Source organism: Zosterops lateralis (genome assembly GCF_965231275.1).
Source record: "Zosterops lateralis genome assembly, chromosome: 2".
Classification (NCBI taxonomy): domain Eukaryota; kingdom Metazoa; phylum Chordata; class Aves; order Passeriformes; family Zosteropidae; genus Zosterops; species Zosterops lateralis.
Window position 1 is genome coordinate 103,361,844 of NC_139763.1, and position 19,260 is coordinate 103,381,103.

At 41.9% G+C, this 19,260-nt stretch overlaps 1 protein-coding gene across 2 annotated transcripts in view; it reads left to right on the top strand.

Moving 5' to 3' along the window:
- The window catches only part of FCHSD2 (FCH and double SH3 domains 2), a 121,200-nt gene that overhangs the window by 15,332 nt on the left and 86,608 nt on the right, over window positions 1-19,260 (top strand). For both annotated transcript variants that reach the window (XM_083855410.1, XM_083855409.1), the window contains exon 3: window positions 11,720-11,765. In XM_083855410.1, coding sequence (XP_083711536.1) covers window positions 11,720-11,765 — 46 coding nt within the window. The remainder of the gene's footprint in view (window positions 1-11,719; window positions 11,766-19,260) is intronic.

Sequence of the window (19,260 nt, forward strand, 5' to 3'; positions counted from 1 at the left end):
AGTCCATTATACTCCTGTATGTGTTTGGGGCAGATGGTGGTGCTGGAGGTAGTAAGTAAGATCAATATTCTTGTCAGTGGCAAGAAGACAGGATGACTTGACCCCTAGCAGATATCTTTTCCATATCTTTTTTTGGTTGGCAATGGACTGAAAATTCTCCTTTTGGGAAAAAGTTTATAAGGAATATTTGTGTTCAGGGAATGACTGGACATGGACTTGGTGGTGCCAAGGTAGTGATCAGTCAAGACTTGGACCTGATCATCTCAGAGGTCTTTTCCAACCTAAATGATTCTGTGATTCTGACATATGTCTACAGATAGATTTTAGAAATTGTGCCGCATATTTTCAGTGAGATGTTACGTTTTCCTGACTTAAAAAAGAACAGTACATCTACTGTGCTCTTTTAAAACAGAGTGATTGTGCTTTGAGGAAAAAAAAAACATTATAGTAATTATTATTACCTGTAAAATCCATTAAAATACAGAATTTGACTTACGTCAATGTTAGTGACAATGAAACCATGTGAAGGGCATCATTTAAAATTGAAGTGCTCATATTAAGACTGTAGGAAAAGAAAGGAGAGAAGTCTTTGTAATAAACCTGGGTGGCACTGTCAAGATTCCTAAAATGTGACAGATGAGTAAAGTAAGAACCCCAAGGTGGTTGTTGCCTGCTGCAAAACCTTTTGCAGATCCAGGATGAAATAAGAAGCATGGATGATGAAATGTGTCTTGGCTTCTTGCTGTTAAGCAAATGGGGATCAAAGAAGCTCCTCATATCCCTGTTTTCTAAAAGCTTCTGGTAGACAGTCTGAATTATAACATCCTAGGTTGTTTTTTGTTTGTTTTTTTTTGGTTTTTTTTTTCTGAAAGGGAAATGCCTTAGGTATGATGAATCAGGAGAATTTGGGGAAGCCATAGAAAAGTACCCTTGTATTTGTCTAAATTGTATCTCTCCCTAACGTTTGCTTAGTTTCCCCTTTTAAACCAAAAACTCATTAGTGATCATTTTAAATACACTTAAGCTCTGAAACCAATCCTTGTATTTGTTGTGAATGTTAATACTGTAAAGAGGGCACGCTTTTATTTTGAAAAGGCTGAATGAAATGCTCACACTCACCAGCAGCTTTCTGACGGTTCTTTTTTCTTTTATTTATTCTACTGAAGGAAAAACTATTGTTTTAGCATTGTTGTTTTGTGTCTGACTGTCATGTTCCTCTGATCACATGCTGGACTGCTAATACTTCTCTGAGACAAATTGCTGAAAACACTGGGTACGTTTGAGGTTGCAAGAATTCTCTATATATAGTGACAGAATTGATTTTTTTGGCTCTGTTGCTAGTGGCAACTCATCCTAATCCCAAACTGTACAGTAATGTGATTTATGGGGAGTACATTGCTCGCTAGTGAATGTTGTCTGGAATTTTTTTCTCTGTGCATTGCTGCAGGGGCACTGTTCAGGCACAAGGTAAAGATATTTCATGGTTTATCATAGGTTGTGTGGATTAGAACATTTAAAATCATGAATAAAATCATAGCTCACAGATGCCTTTGGAAAAAAAAAACTGCTTTGTTGTTTTTGATAGGTTTACAGAGGAGAAATTTCTCATTAATTGGGAGCTTGTGTTGGTAAAAATCACATCTCCCATTTAAGGCCCAATTTGCTTGTGCGTCCTTTCACACCAAGCATTTTGCATATGTGTTAATATTTTGTGTTTAAATAAAATAAATTTTACTGAACATTAAAAAGCTTCAGTTAGAAATGTTGCCAAGATATGTAATGTGTGTTTTAGTATGTTCTGTATGTTGTAAAGAACACTTAAAATTGGCTTGTGCCAGTTGTGATTGACCTCTAAATGTCCTGCTAAAAACTGTGACTTTATTACACATTGTGTGAGGAAGTTTCAGGTTTGAAGAGCAGCAGTTGAACTGCCGTGAGTGCTCTGAGCAAGCAATGCCCTCTTGAAAATCCAAATGGGCTTCTTAGCAAGGGGCATTTTGTAACATTGGGAAATTGTTCGTGGTTGGTCATGATGATGCTCAAGGTCTTCTCCCACCTGAACGATTCTGTGTGTGAGTATTCGTGAAGTCAAGATGTTCAAAGTTGGGCTTTCTGGCCTTTGTTTCTCAAAGCAGGAGCTCATTTATCTGCTCTCTGTGGGCATGAAAGGCAGTTATTACACCTTTGGGTTGGGTGGGGTTAGAACAGTAGTGCCTGCAGTTGCTTGTGGGGATGGCAGGAGGATGATCCAGGTACTGAAAATTTGGTGTGAATTAGGGTTCACAGGCAGGAGACTGCTTTTGTCACAAAGATATTATACCCGACTTGGACTCCTTGATTACATAGCTTGCTATATCCTGCTACATTGAAATATTAGTTGAAATATTTTCAGCTTTAATACCTCTCTTTACATTCAGGAGAATTTTCCTTCCGTGTACTTCTAGCTTAGTTGAGGATAAGTGGAGATTTAAAGGGTAAACATTGCAAAGGACAAATGATAGCAAAGCTGTCCGAGCTGATGAGTTTTAGGTGTGAGATGAGCGGGCTTCTAACGGCAGGTCAGATACAGAATCCAGTGCAGTTGTGAGTTACTGTAGGTCCTCTGTGTAGCAGAGGGACAGAGCTGGGCTCCTCAGGGTGGTAAAATGTTCTGTAGTAGCTGAATCAACAAGGGATTACTGTGTGCTTGGCTGTAAAAGGGATGGGGCGGATATTGTAGCTCCTGTTTGCTTGGGGAAGAGCTGTTAGAAAATTGTGAGATGCGTTGGAGAAAGGAATTTGTAGACGAGAGAAGAGCTCTGCTGTGGTACAGGATGTTTGAACTGCCAGTTACTCCCTTTCTGCAGGAATTTATGAAGCTCTGTTTGGAAGAGCTATTTTAAGACTAAAGAGGAGACAGTACAGAGTATGTACATTAATGTCAAGTTTTAAAAAAAGCCACTTTTTATTTCTTTTGTGCTTGCCTGAGAACTGAAGCAGTGCACTGAGGTAAGCAGAAAGTGAGGGCCGGCTTGCCAGTGAGGAAGGAGAGCTGAATTCTTGACTCAGCAAGCAGAGAGTTTCCTGATGTTAGAAATGTTTGTGCTTCAGGAGTTGTGAAGGTGCCCTTCACACATCTGCTGAGATCAGGCAGACCTTAAGTGGATCCACAAGCAGGAAATGTCACTGGCTTCTCATGCTGGGTCAGAGAACTTCTTTGTGGGCAAGAATTTAGGCTGTGGGTGACCTCGGCAGGGTGGTTTTGAGTTTGTTCTGCTGCCTCGTGTGCTTTCACAGCTGGTGGGACCTTGGCCTGCCCAGCAACGTTCTTGTTAAAAATCTTGGCCTGGAGGCCACGTTCACACCGCGTTGGGATGTTTGTGGTGTGAGAACTCGACGTTGTCCGTCCTTGCCGTGGGAGGGGAGGCTGGTGTTTGGAATCCTGTCCAGACTGGTGGTGGCTTGGGCGTCTGTGACCACAGATTGCCTTCAGGACCTGGAGACGCGCCCTCATGGGAACAGGATTCAGCTCCTTAACGCAGCTGGTGGCCAGAGTCTCCTGGGAAGCAGCCAGGAGTGATAGGTTCACCTTAAGTTTTCCTAAGGCTGACTTCCAGAAAGCTAAGGAGCAGCCCATCCCGTTGTGTCGTATGGGAAGGTCAGGAATTTCAGCAGGACTCCCTCATGGCTGAGCAGGGAAAGCCTGTGAGGTCGGTGAGCAGTAAGGGAGGAGTATGGATGCTTCGCTTGGCTGCTCAAGGACTGTATCAGTGACACCTCCAGCTGGTCAGGGACACGAGGAGTGGAAGGAGGGATGCTCTGGGAATGAGAGCAGCAAGACATTGTCTGAGGCAGCCTAGTGATGGGCTCTAGGGAAGGGTCTGCAGTAATCAGCAGTTTTATTTCCTCCCACTCAACCTTTTCTAGGGAAATCTTTCCCTTTACTGATGTCTTGGAAAACCTTAACATGTAATTTTGGAGAGAAGAGCCAAGGTAATGCTCTGATGTAGAAATATGTTCATCACCAAGAGCTGGTTAAAGAATTCCACGTGTGTGTCTCTGTGCTGAGGAAGGGCATGGATGTGATATAATGTAGGAGACAGCAAGTTTAACTGCAGACCAGGCAAATAAAGCCAGCCCAAAATCCAAGCAGCAAACCAGTGTTTAAACAGTGCTGTTAAAGGCCCAGCACAGTCCAGTAAATGCTTGTGGAGTTTATTTAATAGGTGGTGCGAAGTCTTCAGCAGGAAAGGCAATAGTGGCAGTGCTGATACCCAAACCTGACATGGAACTTTTGCTTCTTGATAAAAGCGTAGCTGAACTGCCTATTTCTAAGCAATAACATAAACCTGGGAGGTGACAGCATGCATATAAGAGAGTTATCTTTCTAGGAAGGGATTTGTTTCATTCAGATGATATAAAACCATTGAACAAAAGAGCGTTTGTTATTTTTAAAACCAAACATAAAGGCTGTGATTTGCTGTAATGTGACCTCTGGTGATTTTTTTCTTGGAGTGGCTGAAGAGGAACCTAAACTATTCTGTGCAAGTGGAGACTCTCGTCTTAAATGAAATAGAAGTGACTTTCTCCTTGCTTAATTTCAAGTTCTTGCTTAATACAAGTTCTTAATTTCTTCAGCTGCCTTTTTGCAAGAGCAAAGGCATGAGATCAGCCCCTAGAGTCAGCACTGGTTTTACTGAAATTTGGGGATGTTTAAATCAAATACAGTTAGCCAGAAAGTGATTGGAGGCACCAGGATTCCCTGGTAATTTTGTGGCGGTCTGACAGTACAGAGAGTTGTAATAAAGGAGTTAATTCTTTTGCATGATGTAATTAAGGTGAAACTTCGCTTGCCACAGTTTTTCTGAGGTGAAATTTTTGATGCATAAATAAAAAATATTATTATTGGTGTTCAGTGATCAGTGTTGGAGGAGTTTTGCTGGGAAAAGGGAAAAATCAGTCTACAAAAATCTCTGAATTAGGAGTCTTGAGTACTTTGTGAGAGGGTGGACAAGGGGAATGGATTTGGACTAAAAAGAGAGTAAATTTAGATTAGATATTAGCAGGAAGGTATTAAGAACAAGTTTTTCCCTGGGAGGGTGGTGGGGCCCTGGCACAGGGTGCCCAGAGAAGCTGTGACTGTCCCTGAATTCCTGAAAGTGTCCAAGGCCAGGCTGGATGGGGCTTGAAGCAGCCTGGGACAGTGGAACGTGTCCCTGCCCATGGCGGGGAAGGGAATGGGATGTTCTATAAGGTTCCCTCTGACCATAACCATTCTGAGATTCTGTGAAGTATGTTCCAAATTTTAATAACCTGGTTGCTGCACTGCCATGCTTTCTGCAGCCTGTGTACAAATAACTTCAGAAATAGTGGTGTTCTGAAAAATCATTTACCCTTCAGACGCTCAGAATTTTATGCAAATCTGCTAAAACATTGCTGTAGTGGTAATTCTGTTTAGTAAAGAGAAAAACCACGAAGAGGAGCTTATTACACGCAGCGTTTGAGAGTCTTGTCGTGATGAATAATTTCTGTAGATTCATTATTGCTCCAGGTATGTTGTCTTTGTCTCTGCTGGACACGGGGAGGGAATATTAATGCAGTGTGTCCCTGCACACACGGGTGTTCCTGGAGTCCCTCATTAGCCATGCAGCTGCTGCTGTGTTCCCTTATCTCAGCATTTATTGTCAACCCCTGCCCTGAACGGAGCCACGGGGATGATTTATACTGGCTGGAGTATTTGGGATTCGGCTGTGCCTTTGTTAGTGACACACCTGTCCTTAAATGAAATACCAGGTAACAGCAGTTGTTTGCTTGTACGGTATTGATTCGTGATGGTGCATTTTTCATGTTGCTGGGGGAAAGTGGGAAGAGGCATCTACATAAAAGCACTGAACTAAACCAAACAAGGATGTTGGCATTTCTTAAGAAAACCTGTTTTCCTTCAAGGAGGAGCAAAATGTTTTGGTCCCTTCCCTCTTCCCAAGTATTGCAGGATTGTTCCCTTTTGGATTTTGTAGTGGGAGCTGGCATTCCAAAGGATATTTTAATTCAGTGTCATGGTCTGGGGAAGGGGCTGGAGCACCACAAGTGGCTGATGGAGCTGAGAAAGGGGCTCAGCCTGGAGAAGAGGAGGCACAGGGGGGATCTTGTGGCTCTGCACAACTCCCTGACAGGAGGAGACAGCCAGGGAGGAACAGGGACAGGAGGAGAGGGAGCAGCCTCAGGCTGAGTCAGGGGAGAGTCAGGTTAGACATCAGGAGGAATTTATTCATGGACATGATTGTCAAGCATTGTAAGGGGCTGCCCAGGGAGGTGTGCGGTCCCCATCTCTGGAGGTGTCCAAGGAAAGAGTAGAGGTGACACTCACTGCTCTGGGCTGGTGACAAGGTGGAGATTGGGCACAGCTTGGACTCAATGATCCCTTGAGGTTTTTTCCAACATTATTGATTCCATGACTTGGCAAGACAAATGCCATCATTTTGAACATCCTTCTTCCTTCTTCTTCCCCCAGCTTTTATTGCTGAGCACAATGCTGTGTGGTCTGAGGTCACTTGGGGTCAGCTGTCCTGGCTGAGTCCCCTCCCAATTTCTTACACACTCACAGCCTACTCACTAATGGGAACAGATTGCCCAAGAGAAGCTGAGGCTGCCCCTGCATCCCTGGAAGTCCAAAGCCAGGCTGGGCTAGGCTTGGAACCACCTGAGATAGTGGAAGGTGTTCCTGCCCATGGCAGGGGCTAGAACAAGATTATTATTAAGGTCCCTCCCAACGCAAACCATTCTGTGGTGCGAGGAGCAGGAAAGGCTTTGAGCTGTGTAAGCACTGCTCAGCAATAATGGGAACATCCCTGAGTTATCTGTGCCCGGAACTTTGTGTTCTCAGCACAAATCCTAGGCACAGCCCCATCCCAGCCACTGTGCAAAAATTAACTCCATCCCAGCCAAGGCCAGCACTGTGAGCTGTGACCTGTCCAATGGAACTGGACATGGCAGGAGCAGCTGCAGGACTTAGAGCTTACTGGGACTCCAGAGGTGCTGTGGGATAGTTCCTTGTCACCTTGGAAAAATCATGGCATCAGGAGAAATTCCTGATGACTGCAGAAAGGCAAATGCTGGATCCATTTTCAAAGACCGCTGGAAGGAGGATCTGGGGAACAGCAGCTGCTCATCTTTACCTTTATTCCTGGGAAAATTATGCAGCAAAACCTCCTGGAAACCATTTTTGAAGCTTCTTTTCCATTCCTTGAGGGGGCACAGAGGTGATTTGGAGCAGCCAGCATGGACTCCCAAGGGCAAAAGGGATTGCCTTTTGGGAGAGCTGGCAGTGCATGATTTGTACGTGGCGGCTTCGGTGAGACCTTTGCCACAGTCCTGTAGCACCTTTACAGCCATGCTGGGGACACATGGACTGATAGCTGGGTGGAAAATTGGCTGGGCTTCCCAAATCTAAGTGCTGGGGAACAGGGCCAAGTGCAGCTGGCAGCTGGGAATCCCTCAGAGGTCGATGGATCAGTGCTGCTCCATGACTTCAGTCACAAGCTGGATGGTGAGATGGGGCTTTTGGCAAGCTGAAGGAGCCTGTTAAATTGGGGGAGAACATTGATAGGCTGGAGGCAGGGCTGTGGCCAGGGTGACCTTGAGCTGTGAGTGACAGGGGCTGGCAGGAACCTCTGGAAGGTCAACAAAGGCAAATGCCAAGTTCAGGAGCATTCCAGCCTTCAGCAGCAGGCCAGGCTGGGACTCCAGGCTGGGACTTGAGTGCCATCCTGGATGGAAACACTTCACTGCACGTCTTCACTGTTAAAGAGATTGGTCAGGAGTGATTTGTGGAGAATAATTCCTAAATATCATCTTTATCCTTCCAACAGTGATGCAATATGCTTATTTATTCCATTTGCCCCACAAAAAAAAAAAAAAATTCAATACCATTTAAAATCTGTGATGGTTTAAAAAGAGGGCAAGAAAGAATAAATGCAAATTCAACAATATTTGGGGTTCATTCAAGCTGATGGAGTGTTTCTTGTCACAGGGATAAAACTAGCTGCTCCCCTTTTTCTGTTCTTTTTTATAATGAGAGCTGTCTGTTTTCATGCTTTTAATGGAAAATTTCGGAGTGAGTGTATACTAAAAAAAACCAGGATACTTTGGACATGATTGCACACTGAGTGTGTGTCCTCCCAGTGTGCATTATAAGCATAAGCTGTAAACTCATATTTTTCCACTGGTGTGTTCTAGCTGTCAGGAATTATCTTTGATCTACTTTCTGGGAAGCTGGAAATTTTTGAGTGTTTCAAAATTCACTGATTCATCTTCTTGAGTGTTGGTGGATTGAGTCAGGTTTAACCCAGCTGCAGTGTGCTCTACAATTCTTAGGGAAATTTACTTCAGGAATTTTTGATGGGGTGAATTAATTTCAGGTCAAGGTCAGTCAAAAGGTGTGTTTCTTTTGGTTTTGGATGTTTTGGGTGTGATACTAGTTTAACCTTTTTCTGAGGCTTTGTGTTAATTGTAAGGATTAAAAAATTTAATTAAATTTTCCAAACAATTTGTCTGAACGTTCATAGCCAAAAAAACCTACCAACACAAACTGCTGGTGTCAGGTGAGCTTTATGAATTTTCCAGTTAATACCTCGGGTTTTTGATCATTATTATCCTCTTGCACAAGAAATTGTTCCAAATGGGATTCAGGCCTTGCCTGGTTCATTGTTGAATTTCTCAGCCTTTGAATAGAAATACACTCACTGGTGCAAATTTAGCCTCTTCTTTTATTCAAGAGCCCTGAACGTGAAGTGTGTGTTTATGTTTTTGCATAGCTCTGCATGGAATTAAATTTTTACACAGCAACTGATTCACTTTCCGGTTTTCTGGGTGTCACTGGGTTTAACTTTCTGCTGTGCAAGCTGTGACTTTGATTTTCCCATTTGTACAATTGCACAATATTGGCAGATGTCACATTGCCTTATAAAACTCTAATGTGTATTTTAATGTTCTTATATTGATTTTTCATGAAGGTGTGAGCTTTACACGTTCCCAGCCCAAGTGGACATCCATGAAATAACTAAGCCCATCTGTTTCTCCTGTTTCCCTGTAGGAAAACTTAATGAAATATGATTCTCCACTGACTTGACTCCTTAATTCACATTGTTATGCTCTTCTACAATGGGAATATAAAAAGATACCTCAATATTTCATAGCATCTGTTGCTTTAAAGTGATATGGGTAATTGAAATGTGTGGCAGTGGCTGAAATTTGGGGTTGGGAATTTGCAGTGACAATGAGGGTTCAGCACTAGAAAAAGTGGCATTAGCAGAATGGGGATGGCAGGAAGAGAAGTTTTCTTTCTCCTGCTCTCTCAGAATTCCCTGGTCTCACAGAGCTTGAGGAAAAGTGGGGAAAATGGACTGAGTGCATTGCATTAATGTTGGCAGGATAAAGATGATATTCAGGAATTATTGTCCACAAACCAAGATGCTTTTTTGGGGGGTGCAGTTCTGGTGTTTCCTGCACTTAAGTGAATGGTTACTTTGAGAAAAAGATGTATAAGTAGATATTAATGCTCCCTAGTTAAAAAAAAACCCACAAAATAATGTTCCTGCTTTCTTGCAGACTCACTTAGTCGTGTCTTAAAAAGTTACCAGTACTTAGAAAACATTTTATTACTTCATGGAAACAAATGTTTCCTTATGTAAATGGATTTGAAAGCCCATCCTGTAGGACAATAAGGTTAAGACTATCCCAGCTTTGCGCATTAAATCTGGATACACACGTCAAAGTTTTCACACTGCCCAAGTAAAGAAATTATGATGCATTTATTAGTCAGACTTCTCTTTTCCTCCGCTCAAAATAATTTTCTCCTGGGAAATGTGTTGACTTCAGTCCCCTCTTTCATCATGTTTTGTAATACATTCATAGTTGACACAGAAGGATTGCTGTATGAAGTGTCCCAAGGTTAAAAGCAGCTTTGTGTTGGCCCAAGGGAGGGAAGCGCAGTCCCAGAGCCGCAGGGAGCACCGGCTCCAAGGAATGCAGACGGCTGATCCCGGCGGCCTTTCCGTACTCAACCATTCTCCTCGTTCAGCAAAGCAAATTTAAATATTGGATACATCACCTTGCCAACTATTTCCCCATTTAAAATACAGAACAAAATCTAAAACTAAAGTGTTTTTTCTAAGGAGGTGCTGCTGTACAATCCATTTTTTTCCTGCCAGAGCTGGAGGTTGATCTGATTCCAAGATTTCAGTTGGTTTTGGGAGTCAATTTGATTCCCATGTGATTTTGTAATCCTCCACAAGGGCTGGTTGAATGTTTTTTGTTTTCTTCTCTGGTGCAAAACTTGTAATGTAGAAAGGCTTCGGGGATATCTCTGGCATCCTGCTTGTCACAGTCATTGTTTTGCAGTTAATTTAACATGAATTTGGTTTGAATGGGGTGGGAAAAAAGCTCAGGTGAAATACACAACTTCATATCCAGGTTTGGTGTAATTCAGCCCTGATCCTATGTTTTGAAACACAGTTACATGAGAATTGGAAAATAACTTTGTTTGCCTAAAGTATTCCTAGATTTGTGTTCCAAAGACTGCTGCTTGTTTTCTTCTACATTTTCCGTATTGATAACACATTTCAATTATTCCTTGGAGTTATTTGTGCAGTCCTTCATACTTCTGATAGAAAAGTGAGTCTTTTCAGAGGAACGTTGTGATTTCTAGGTGTTTGCTAAACTGACTGAGATACTGGATTTTGGAACAGGAGATCTTAAAGGAAATTGGGTTATAATATTAGTTGGAATACTTGGAATGGTTTACAAAGGAAATTCATTCACAGGCATCTCAGTCAATTTTACTTGTTCCTATGGAGGTGTTTCATATGGGAGTCAGCCCTTGGAACCCACCTGGGCTGTACGAGGGGGATTTGGGAAGTTAAGCTGTTGGAACTGGAATACGGCCATATCTTTTGGGCTGTCGTTGGTCTGGGAAGAATTTTAAACAATCATGATGCATTTGAACTTTTGTTTTACATCCTGTTGGAGAAGCTCAGCCTGTAGCATGTGGATGCTCTTCATGGATGAAATGGAATAGACAGGAATAAAAGGCGCCAGTCCAGAGCTCCTTTTTATTGAGTTAACTTTATTAGAGGATGTTCCTCATGTGTGGTTTTTTTTGTTTTGTTTTGTTTGTTTTTTGTTTGTTTGTTTGTTTGTTTGTTTGTTTTAAATTGGCATGTCACCAGAATTATTGTGTAACTAACTTAAATAGAATTTGATTTTTTTTTCTGTGCCTGTGGCGTAGCCTTAAGCTGAGTAGTTTGTGGTATAGCTTAAAGAAAATAACTCTGATCAAAATAAGTCTGAATGATACATAAAGCCAAATCCTGTTCTGTTCTCCCAAATTCCTCCCTTGGCTGTACCACTGGAAAGCTGATGAGCTTTTCATGAAGAAAATGCTATTTATGCCTGGGAACTGAGTAGCCCTGGGAACTGAGTTTGCCCAATAAAACTTGGAAATTCAGCCATCACATATGTGAAGTCCACGCACAATCGTTGCTGGGCTACTGATGTGCACTTGTCGAACCATTTCCCTTTTTTGTTACTGTTTCACTCTGCAGACTGTCCAGCAGAAGCTCCTTTTAAAGTGAATTATTGAATTTGTAGAGTTTTGCTCTCTGTGTTAATGGATTTTGATGAAATTATTGAATTTGGAGTGTTTTGCTTAGTGTTCTAATGGAATGTCTTTGCTTTCTTTCAGAGCATTCAGTCAGAAAAGAGCTGCAATTGAGAAGGAATATGCACAGGTAGGTTCTGGAATGATTTTGATGGTGGTGACATTGTTTTGTTGGGATAATTTGTTAATCAGCAGATTATCATGGTGTATGTTTTTTTTCATTTATCTTTTCCATAAGTGACTTACTATGAAAATGTGTTAAGTTCTGAATCAGTTTGGTCTATGCAGGGCTTAGGCCTATTCTGTATTTTCATGTCTTTTGACTTGAGGAAGTTCTCAAGTACAGAAAACATTTTTAACATTTTTTCCCCAATTGTTATGAAGTCAATCTCCGTGTGGTTTTCTCAGAAGTCAGTGTGAAACTTGAGTGAAAGGTAAAATCAGGTCAATTAGAGGGAGAGGAAATGTTCTGGCTTACTTTGTCCAAAATAAATTTAAATTCACATTCTTCAGTAAGAGCAGCTTCCCATTCATCTGAAATAAAAGCGGATTTGGCCTCGTGCTTGTGATAGGGAGTGGAATGAATTTTGATTTGTTTGTGAGAAAAGAGGGAGGATTGCTTTTTCTCCCCCAGTCCAAAATTAGAAAGCATCTAATAAGGGGAAGCTGCCTATTTAATTTACAGTAAAGGCTCTTGAAGCTTAAGTCCAAGTACAAGAGATTAAAAATACATTAATTTATTTTAAAATAGATTAAAGGTAGAATAAAATCCAAGAGAGTGAGCTCGTGGAGCTCAGTATGCCATAAATCCAACTGGAGATGTGCCTGACGTGGAATGTGAGAACACAAGCTGTCACTAGGCTCCTTCCAAGTGCAGCTTGTAGGATGTCATGTTAAACATCCTTTTAGTCCTCAGTGCTGCATCACCCCCAAAATACACAGAGCAAACTTGTTCTGGGGCCAGACTTCTCTGTCAGTTGGGAAAAGATGATTCCTGTGGCTGTGATGGATGGGTTTTTAGTGCTGGATTTTCTGTGTATCTTCTCAGCCTAAAACATGTCTGAAAACCTTTCCTACATCACGTGGAATTTGTGCTGAGTTAAGGCCACTCACTGACAATAGTGCCATAAGTTATTGGTGCTCCCATTCTTTCTCTGGATATGAATTTACCTTGGCAAGTATCAATTCCATTGGCAGCTGAAGTAAACTTGATTAAAATACCTGAATTTTTCAATGATGGTGCCTCCTGAAACTGTGGTTAAAAATGTGTATTGTGAGTGATTTTTTTTTTAACTGATGTAGAAAATTTAGCACCAGTTCTTAATACATTTATCCACTGGACACTGGGAATGTCTTTTACATGCAGAGACACAACAGTTGCTGCATTTAGGGAATAGTCTTGATAAGTTGGAAAAATAATTACACTCTGCGCTTCGGAAAGCTCAGACTTAACAACTGAGGCTTTCAGCTCCTTGGATTTAAAACCCCCCAGCTTTGCAGCAGTGCAGCTGCAGCATTTGAGATTCACTGAATGGCTGTTTATATGAATGAAGTCTTGTGGGATCGCTTCCTTGGATTGCTGATAAGTGCACAGCTCCAAAACAATGTTGGATGCTTCTTCCAGGGCCTCTAAAAGGATTTCTGTTTCGGAGGTGGTAATAAAATTTCACATAAAGCCTTTTAGGGAGAGAAGTTGTGCTCCACATAAATGAGAAGTCGCATTCATCAGCAGTGGGATATTCCTTTTAAACCGGTTATAGAGAGAGCTGGAAATGCTCAGTAGTTTATGAAGCCAGATTTCTAAACCTTTTCACAGATTCTCTCCAAATGCCTCTTGTCACCTTAGGGAATTTGGAATATTCTGACATCTGACTTTTTTTTGGCAAGTTAGAAGCAGTAGAAGGGTGGCCAGTGAAAATAAGTTTCCCAGAACTGAACGCTTTGTTGGTTTAAAAAAACCTGTAGGTTGGTGCCCTGCACTTGGGTGCCAAGTTTCTAAACACAGAGTGCTTTTGTTGGGAGCAGGAGAACCTGTCCAAAGGCAAGTGAAACACCCCAGTCCAGTGTTTGTAACTTGCCCCTAATTACATGGTAAGTGGTGCAAATGTATGTGATGAATTACAGGGCCTGGATTTAAATTTTCCTGCTCTCATTTTGTCCAGGGTTTTTTTTTTGCGCTGTGTTTTTACCTTGTTGTACCTGTTGTCTTTGAAGGTTTTTGGAGCTATTTTTTTGTTTATTGTCCATCTCCAGTGGGTTCTTTCCTGGCTTTTCTAGGCTGTGCCATGGTAGAAATGGGAGAGGGATCCAGTGTATCAGCAATTCTGCAGTTTTCTAGATCAGTTGGGATTCTGTACTCAGCTCTTGCACTTGTATCTTTGGTCCTTCATTATTTAATATATGCTTAGAGGCTTACCTTAATATTCAGAAGTGAGAGCTCAGAAAGGTTCTCATTTCCCACTAACAGTATGCCTGTTAATAGTATTTAAATTGCAATTTTATATTGTTATTATTAGCTATTCTCCATGATTAATAAGCTACCTGAAATCAGTGGCTGAGAATACTCCTATGGTGAAAGAACAGTTTACTGAATGTGTGCTTTTGCTGCTACCTACAAAAAACTGTTTTACCCAGCATGTTAAAAGATAAAATGTTGGGTTTTTTTCTTGAGTTTGTAAATACATCTCTGCTGCAGTTACTATTATTTCACATTTTTAACTTGAGAGACGGGTCTCTCACAGTCTGGGAACACGCAGATGACCTTCCTTGTCATGTTTTGGTTTTTCTTAATGTTACATTATCATTGTTTCAGAGTAAAACGTGACTCCAGGCAATCAGTATGGCCTGGCTCCTTGGAAATTGCAAGTAAACTCGAGGAGGTTGAGTTTCCCTGCATGCTAATGAGTTTCTAATTGTAGTACCTCAGCTAAAGGCACTGATGTTGTACAAAAAAAGGTGGGAGAGCGGATTCCCTGAGCTACATTTTAAGTGAGGCACAGGTAGAAGTGCCTGTTCAGTTGCTTTTTAAAAAGAGGTAGTAATTGTTAGGGTTTTTTTCCCTCCTCTCTGTGTTTTCTAGAGGTCAAATTAACATTGAATAGCTGTGGGTGCTCGGTAAAACCAGCTTATCTGTCATCAGGAGGGGACAGGGCACTCGGTGTTGATTGCTGTGTCTGTGGCACTGAGAAACTTCATGTATTTAAAACATTTTCAAATGTGGAGAATAGAAGAGTTAATGTAGTTTATAGCCACACAGTCCAGTTGGCAGCTCCTCATAGCCATGGTAGTGGTCAGGAGAGGAGCCCTAAATAAGATGAAATGGATGTGAGAGGAGCAGGAAAGGTGGGGAGGTGGATGTAAGCAGACACCATGGTCACCATTACCCATTTCCCTCACTCTGTGTCTCACCAGACCTAGAAAACACACTCATTTCAAGACATCAGGATATATGCTTTAATATTTCCTAAAAAATTACAATATTCCTATGGCAGTTTTTGTCCGTATAATATGTGCATGAGTATACATAATATATAAAGTAGATACTTCATAAATAAATGCAACATGATTTATTTTATATCTATATATACACTTTGTGAAAGTTAACCGATTTATCTTTATCCTGTGAAGACTGGGAAGGTGATGGTATTTCACTTGTAAGGAATGAGAGAAATTGAGTGAATTTTAACCAAAAGAACACAAGTCTCTGATAGAATGGAAACTCAACTCTTTTGAAAATACACTGATGTATTGCAGTGTTTCAGTGGTGGCTGTAGTAGCAGGAGGATGGCAGACACTGCGCAGGAACAGCTGGAGATTTGGGAATGGTGCTGGGGAGCTCTGTAAATAGAACCCTGTCAGCATGGAACACCAGTCACCTGGGCTGATTCCTAAATCCCAGCAGGCAAAACAACTGCAGCATGGCAAACACAGCCTTACAACCAGTTTGGAATACAAAAAAAATTCCAGAGTGAAGCCAAGTCCTTCCTCTGCCTCTGAGCTACGGAACCCCTGGAGCGGCAGGAAAAAATAACTTGAGGTACCTGCCCTGCACACCCAGCAAGCAGCTTTCCATTAGATCATTCCCTGCAGTCTGGGCAGAATGGGTTGGATTTTTTAATCCCAAAGGATGCAGGAGGTTGCTGTGGGAGAGCAGGAAAAGATTGTGGACTTTAAGGGTGGGTCCCCGACTTGGGGACAAACAAGGAGCAGCCCTGGATTGACTGCTCAGGAGCTGTTTTGTTAACTGATGAACTCAAGTTACTTGTTTCTTCCTGTGAGGATGATTTTAGTTACTGCAGTGCTAAACCTCCCTCTAGAGTATTTCTGTATTACCTAAGACATTTGTCTTGGTTTTTTTCTATGGTGAAATTGATGACTTCGGTAATCAAGCAGTAATTTTAAAAAACCTTGGGAAATTTGTGTGTGTTTATGGAAGATGTATTTGTAAGACTTAGGACACTTCATCTTTTAGGGAATTAGGATCTTTGACTTCTATACTCCAGATCCTGTGAGGAGAGTTTAGTTTGTAATTAGCCCATATGCAGAAACTAGGTTGTTTTTTTGTTTTATCTCAGGCTTATCTTTGGGAGGAATTTAGCTGTCATTCTGTGGTTTCTCTGCAGAGAAACTTTCACTTGTAGTGCATGGGTGGACTAGGTTGAAATTTCTGTCCTGGGTATCCTGAACTGAATGGCTGCTGTATCTGGATATATTTGGTAGCAATTAATTTGAAAGACAACAAATTGCTTTGAAACCCATCTATGTCTTTATTCTATTTTCAAACTTTCTGTAGGGAGCACTAGGAAAAATTCAGATAGGAACCTTTTCCCAGGAATGAACTCACATGAAGAGGGTCTGCAAGTGTTGGTTTTATCATTGTGTCTGTTTTAAAAGACAGACAAAATATTCCAAAACAAGCAAACAGACAAACAAACCCAACCTGTACAAAGTGACCCTGGAGGCTTGAGGTGCTTCATGTGTGCTACCTAAAAGTGTGGCAGAGCTTTGAGGTACTTCTTTCTATTTTATTGCTAGTATTGCAGACCATTTTAGCAGACATTCAGTGTGTTGGTTTAATTGAATATGAAAATCCTGGTTTTGTCCAGCAGCACTGGGGAATGCTCTTCCAGCCCAGAGCCTGGAGGAGACTTTATCCAAGTTCCCTTTTTTCCCAGTGGTGGCTGTGTGAATGTGGCACCTCATTTCTTACCTGTACAGAGAGAAAAGGTACAGAAATCCTATGATCTAAGATTTGACTTGAATATTCCACCTTTCCTGTTGTAGTAATTTCTATAGGAGAAGGCAGCAGACCCACGGAAGCTTCGTATGTGATTTTATTTTGGGTGTTACTCCCTGAAGCTTGGTTGGCACATCTGCTTGGGGGAGTGGGAAAAGCTGTATCCAAGAAATCTCTGGATCCAATAGCAAAAATGCCAGAGCCATTCAGGCCTAATCCTGCACTGAGTGATATTCCCCCATGGATCCTTGAGGGCTGTGAGACTCCTCTTTTTCCTTTCTTTGGAATCTTGCTGTAGTTGCTCCCATCTGTCACAGACAACTGTGTCAGGCAGGTTTGCTTGTAAACAAACTGTGTTGCTTTCCTTGAGCTTCCTCCTGCTCTTTCATGGACCCTGGAAACCAGGGAGGGTGTGGAGCCTTCAGAAGGAGCTGATGCTTGCTTGGAGATGATATCTTTGGTTGATACCCATGAATTGTTCCCTGTGAGGGTGGTGAGGCCTGGGCACAGGGTGCCCAGAGAAGCTGTGGCTGCCCCTGGATCCCTGGCAGTGTCCAAGGCCAGGCTGGATGGGGCTTGGAGCAGCCTGGGACAGTGGAAGGTGGACCTGCTCGTGGCAGGGGGTGACACTGGATGATCTTCAATATCCCTTCCAACCCAAGCCATTCTGGGATTATGTGACTTAATTTAGCATATTTCTTTTAGATAATCACTGGTGTTTTCTAAATATGATTTGGATTCTTTAGGTAAAAAACCCTCAGAGTAAGACCTGTGTTTCAACCTGGATTATGAGCAATCACTTTAAGTCTTTGTTCCTTGCCATATTCCTAAAGAATCTCATGTTTAGTGTGGAATGCCAATGATTTCAGATATACCTGGAGCCTGGACTGTTTTGTTAGTTTGTTTTAAATCTCAGCATGACTAACTTTCCATTTTTATGGAGAGGATCCATAGCACTTCCCAGTCACTGGCTGGTGTGGAGATCATGCATATTGATGGCCTGGTTTGGTCCTTTCAGCCATGGTGGTGCACAATACATCAGCAGAACTTGCTGCTTCCAGAAAGAAAACACCTGCCTGGTGCTACCTTTGGATTATGTTCTCTATTCAAAGCACTGGGATATCCATAAGCGGGGCAGGAAAATGAAGTGTAGTACTCCGTGGCTATTCAGGCCATTCTTCCTGACAAAGCATGGAAAATCAGTGGCCATGAAGGCCACAAAGACTGATCTGCTCCATTTCATAAATGGTTAGGAACACTATTGTGAATTTTAGAATAACTTGTAGAGACAAGTTTGACAAATCAGGTGTTATAATGGGATTATTGATACTATTCTGCACTTGTCACAGTTCAACCTCTTAGTGCACGTTTCCCTTTTTTCCCCCAAACAAGAAACTCTTTAGAATTCTCTATATTAAATGTCCGTTTAACATTTAATATAATATACTTTGCCTGGAACAAAGACCGTGGGTCTATGAGTGACATTCCAAACAATATTATCGTTGACCTTCTCTTTTTATGTAGATTTTGCATTCAGTTGTTCGTGTACTTTTCTGTCTCCAAGAAACACATGTCAGAACTTAAAGTGGGGGAAAAAGTGGGATATCTAATTTTGATCTTGTCTCACTGGTTGTACTGTTAGAAGAAAAATGAAAATGCCCTGCACTGCAGTATTAGTCCATTTAAAAAGAATTTTAAAAGGCGGCCTTTTAAAAATGCTAAGCTATCTGCTACAGTTTTTATGGAATTCTTTAGGTTAAAATAATATTTCTCTAAGAACAGAGCAGGACTGTCAGCTTCTATTTTCAGTGAAAACATCTAGTTCCTTATAAAGGGGCTGCTAAGCTTAGAATTACTCTATCCCTACAAAGAAAGCCCTTCATAAAGAAACCCCATTTTTTTTCTGAACTGATGCAAGCAAGTTTCTCTGAGCCTGCTTGTAAGAGCAGTTATTTTTCTTTCCGATTACTGTGCTCAGAAGCATCCAGGGCCTGGAATTTGGATCCTTGTAAGTGGTTCTGCTTGCGGATGAAAAACTTTATTCTTCAGAGCTGCTCTTTGCTTGGCCATTCAGCTCCACCCGTGAGCCAGGCAGTGGCTCCTGCAGCCTGTGGAGTTATCCATGAGTTGCTTCTGTGGGCATCGTTTTTTCTCTACTGCCTCAGTGTTTTTGCCTCAGCATCTCAGCTCTTTCCTAACACATTCAACCCAGTCATCCTTCCCAGCAGCTGCGTTTCTCTTTCCTGGGATTTAAGAGGGCAGGCGAGTCACAACTCAAGGCTTCCAAAATATGCACAGTGGAAACTTTAGGCCTCCGAAGCAGCAGCAGCACCACCAGCGCTGAGTCATGAGTCTGTGCCAGCCATACCCTGCCAAGGCTGCTCCACCT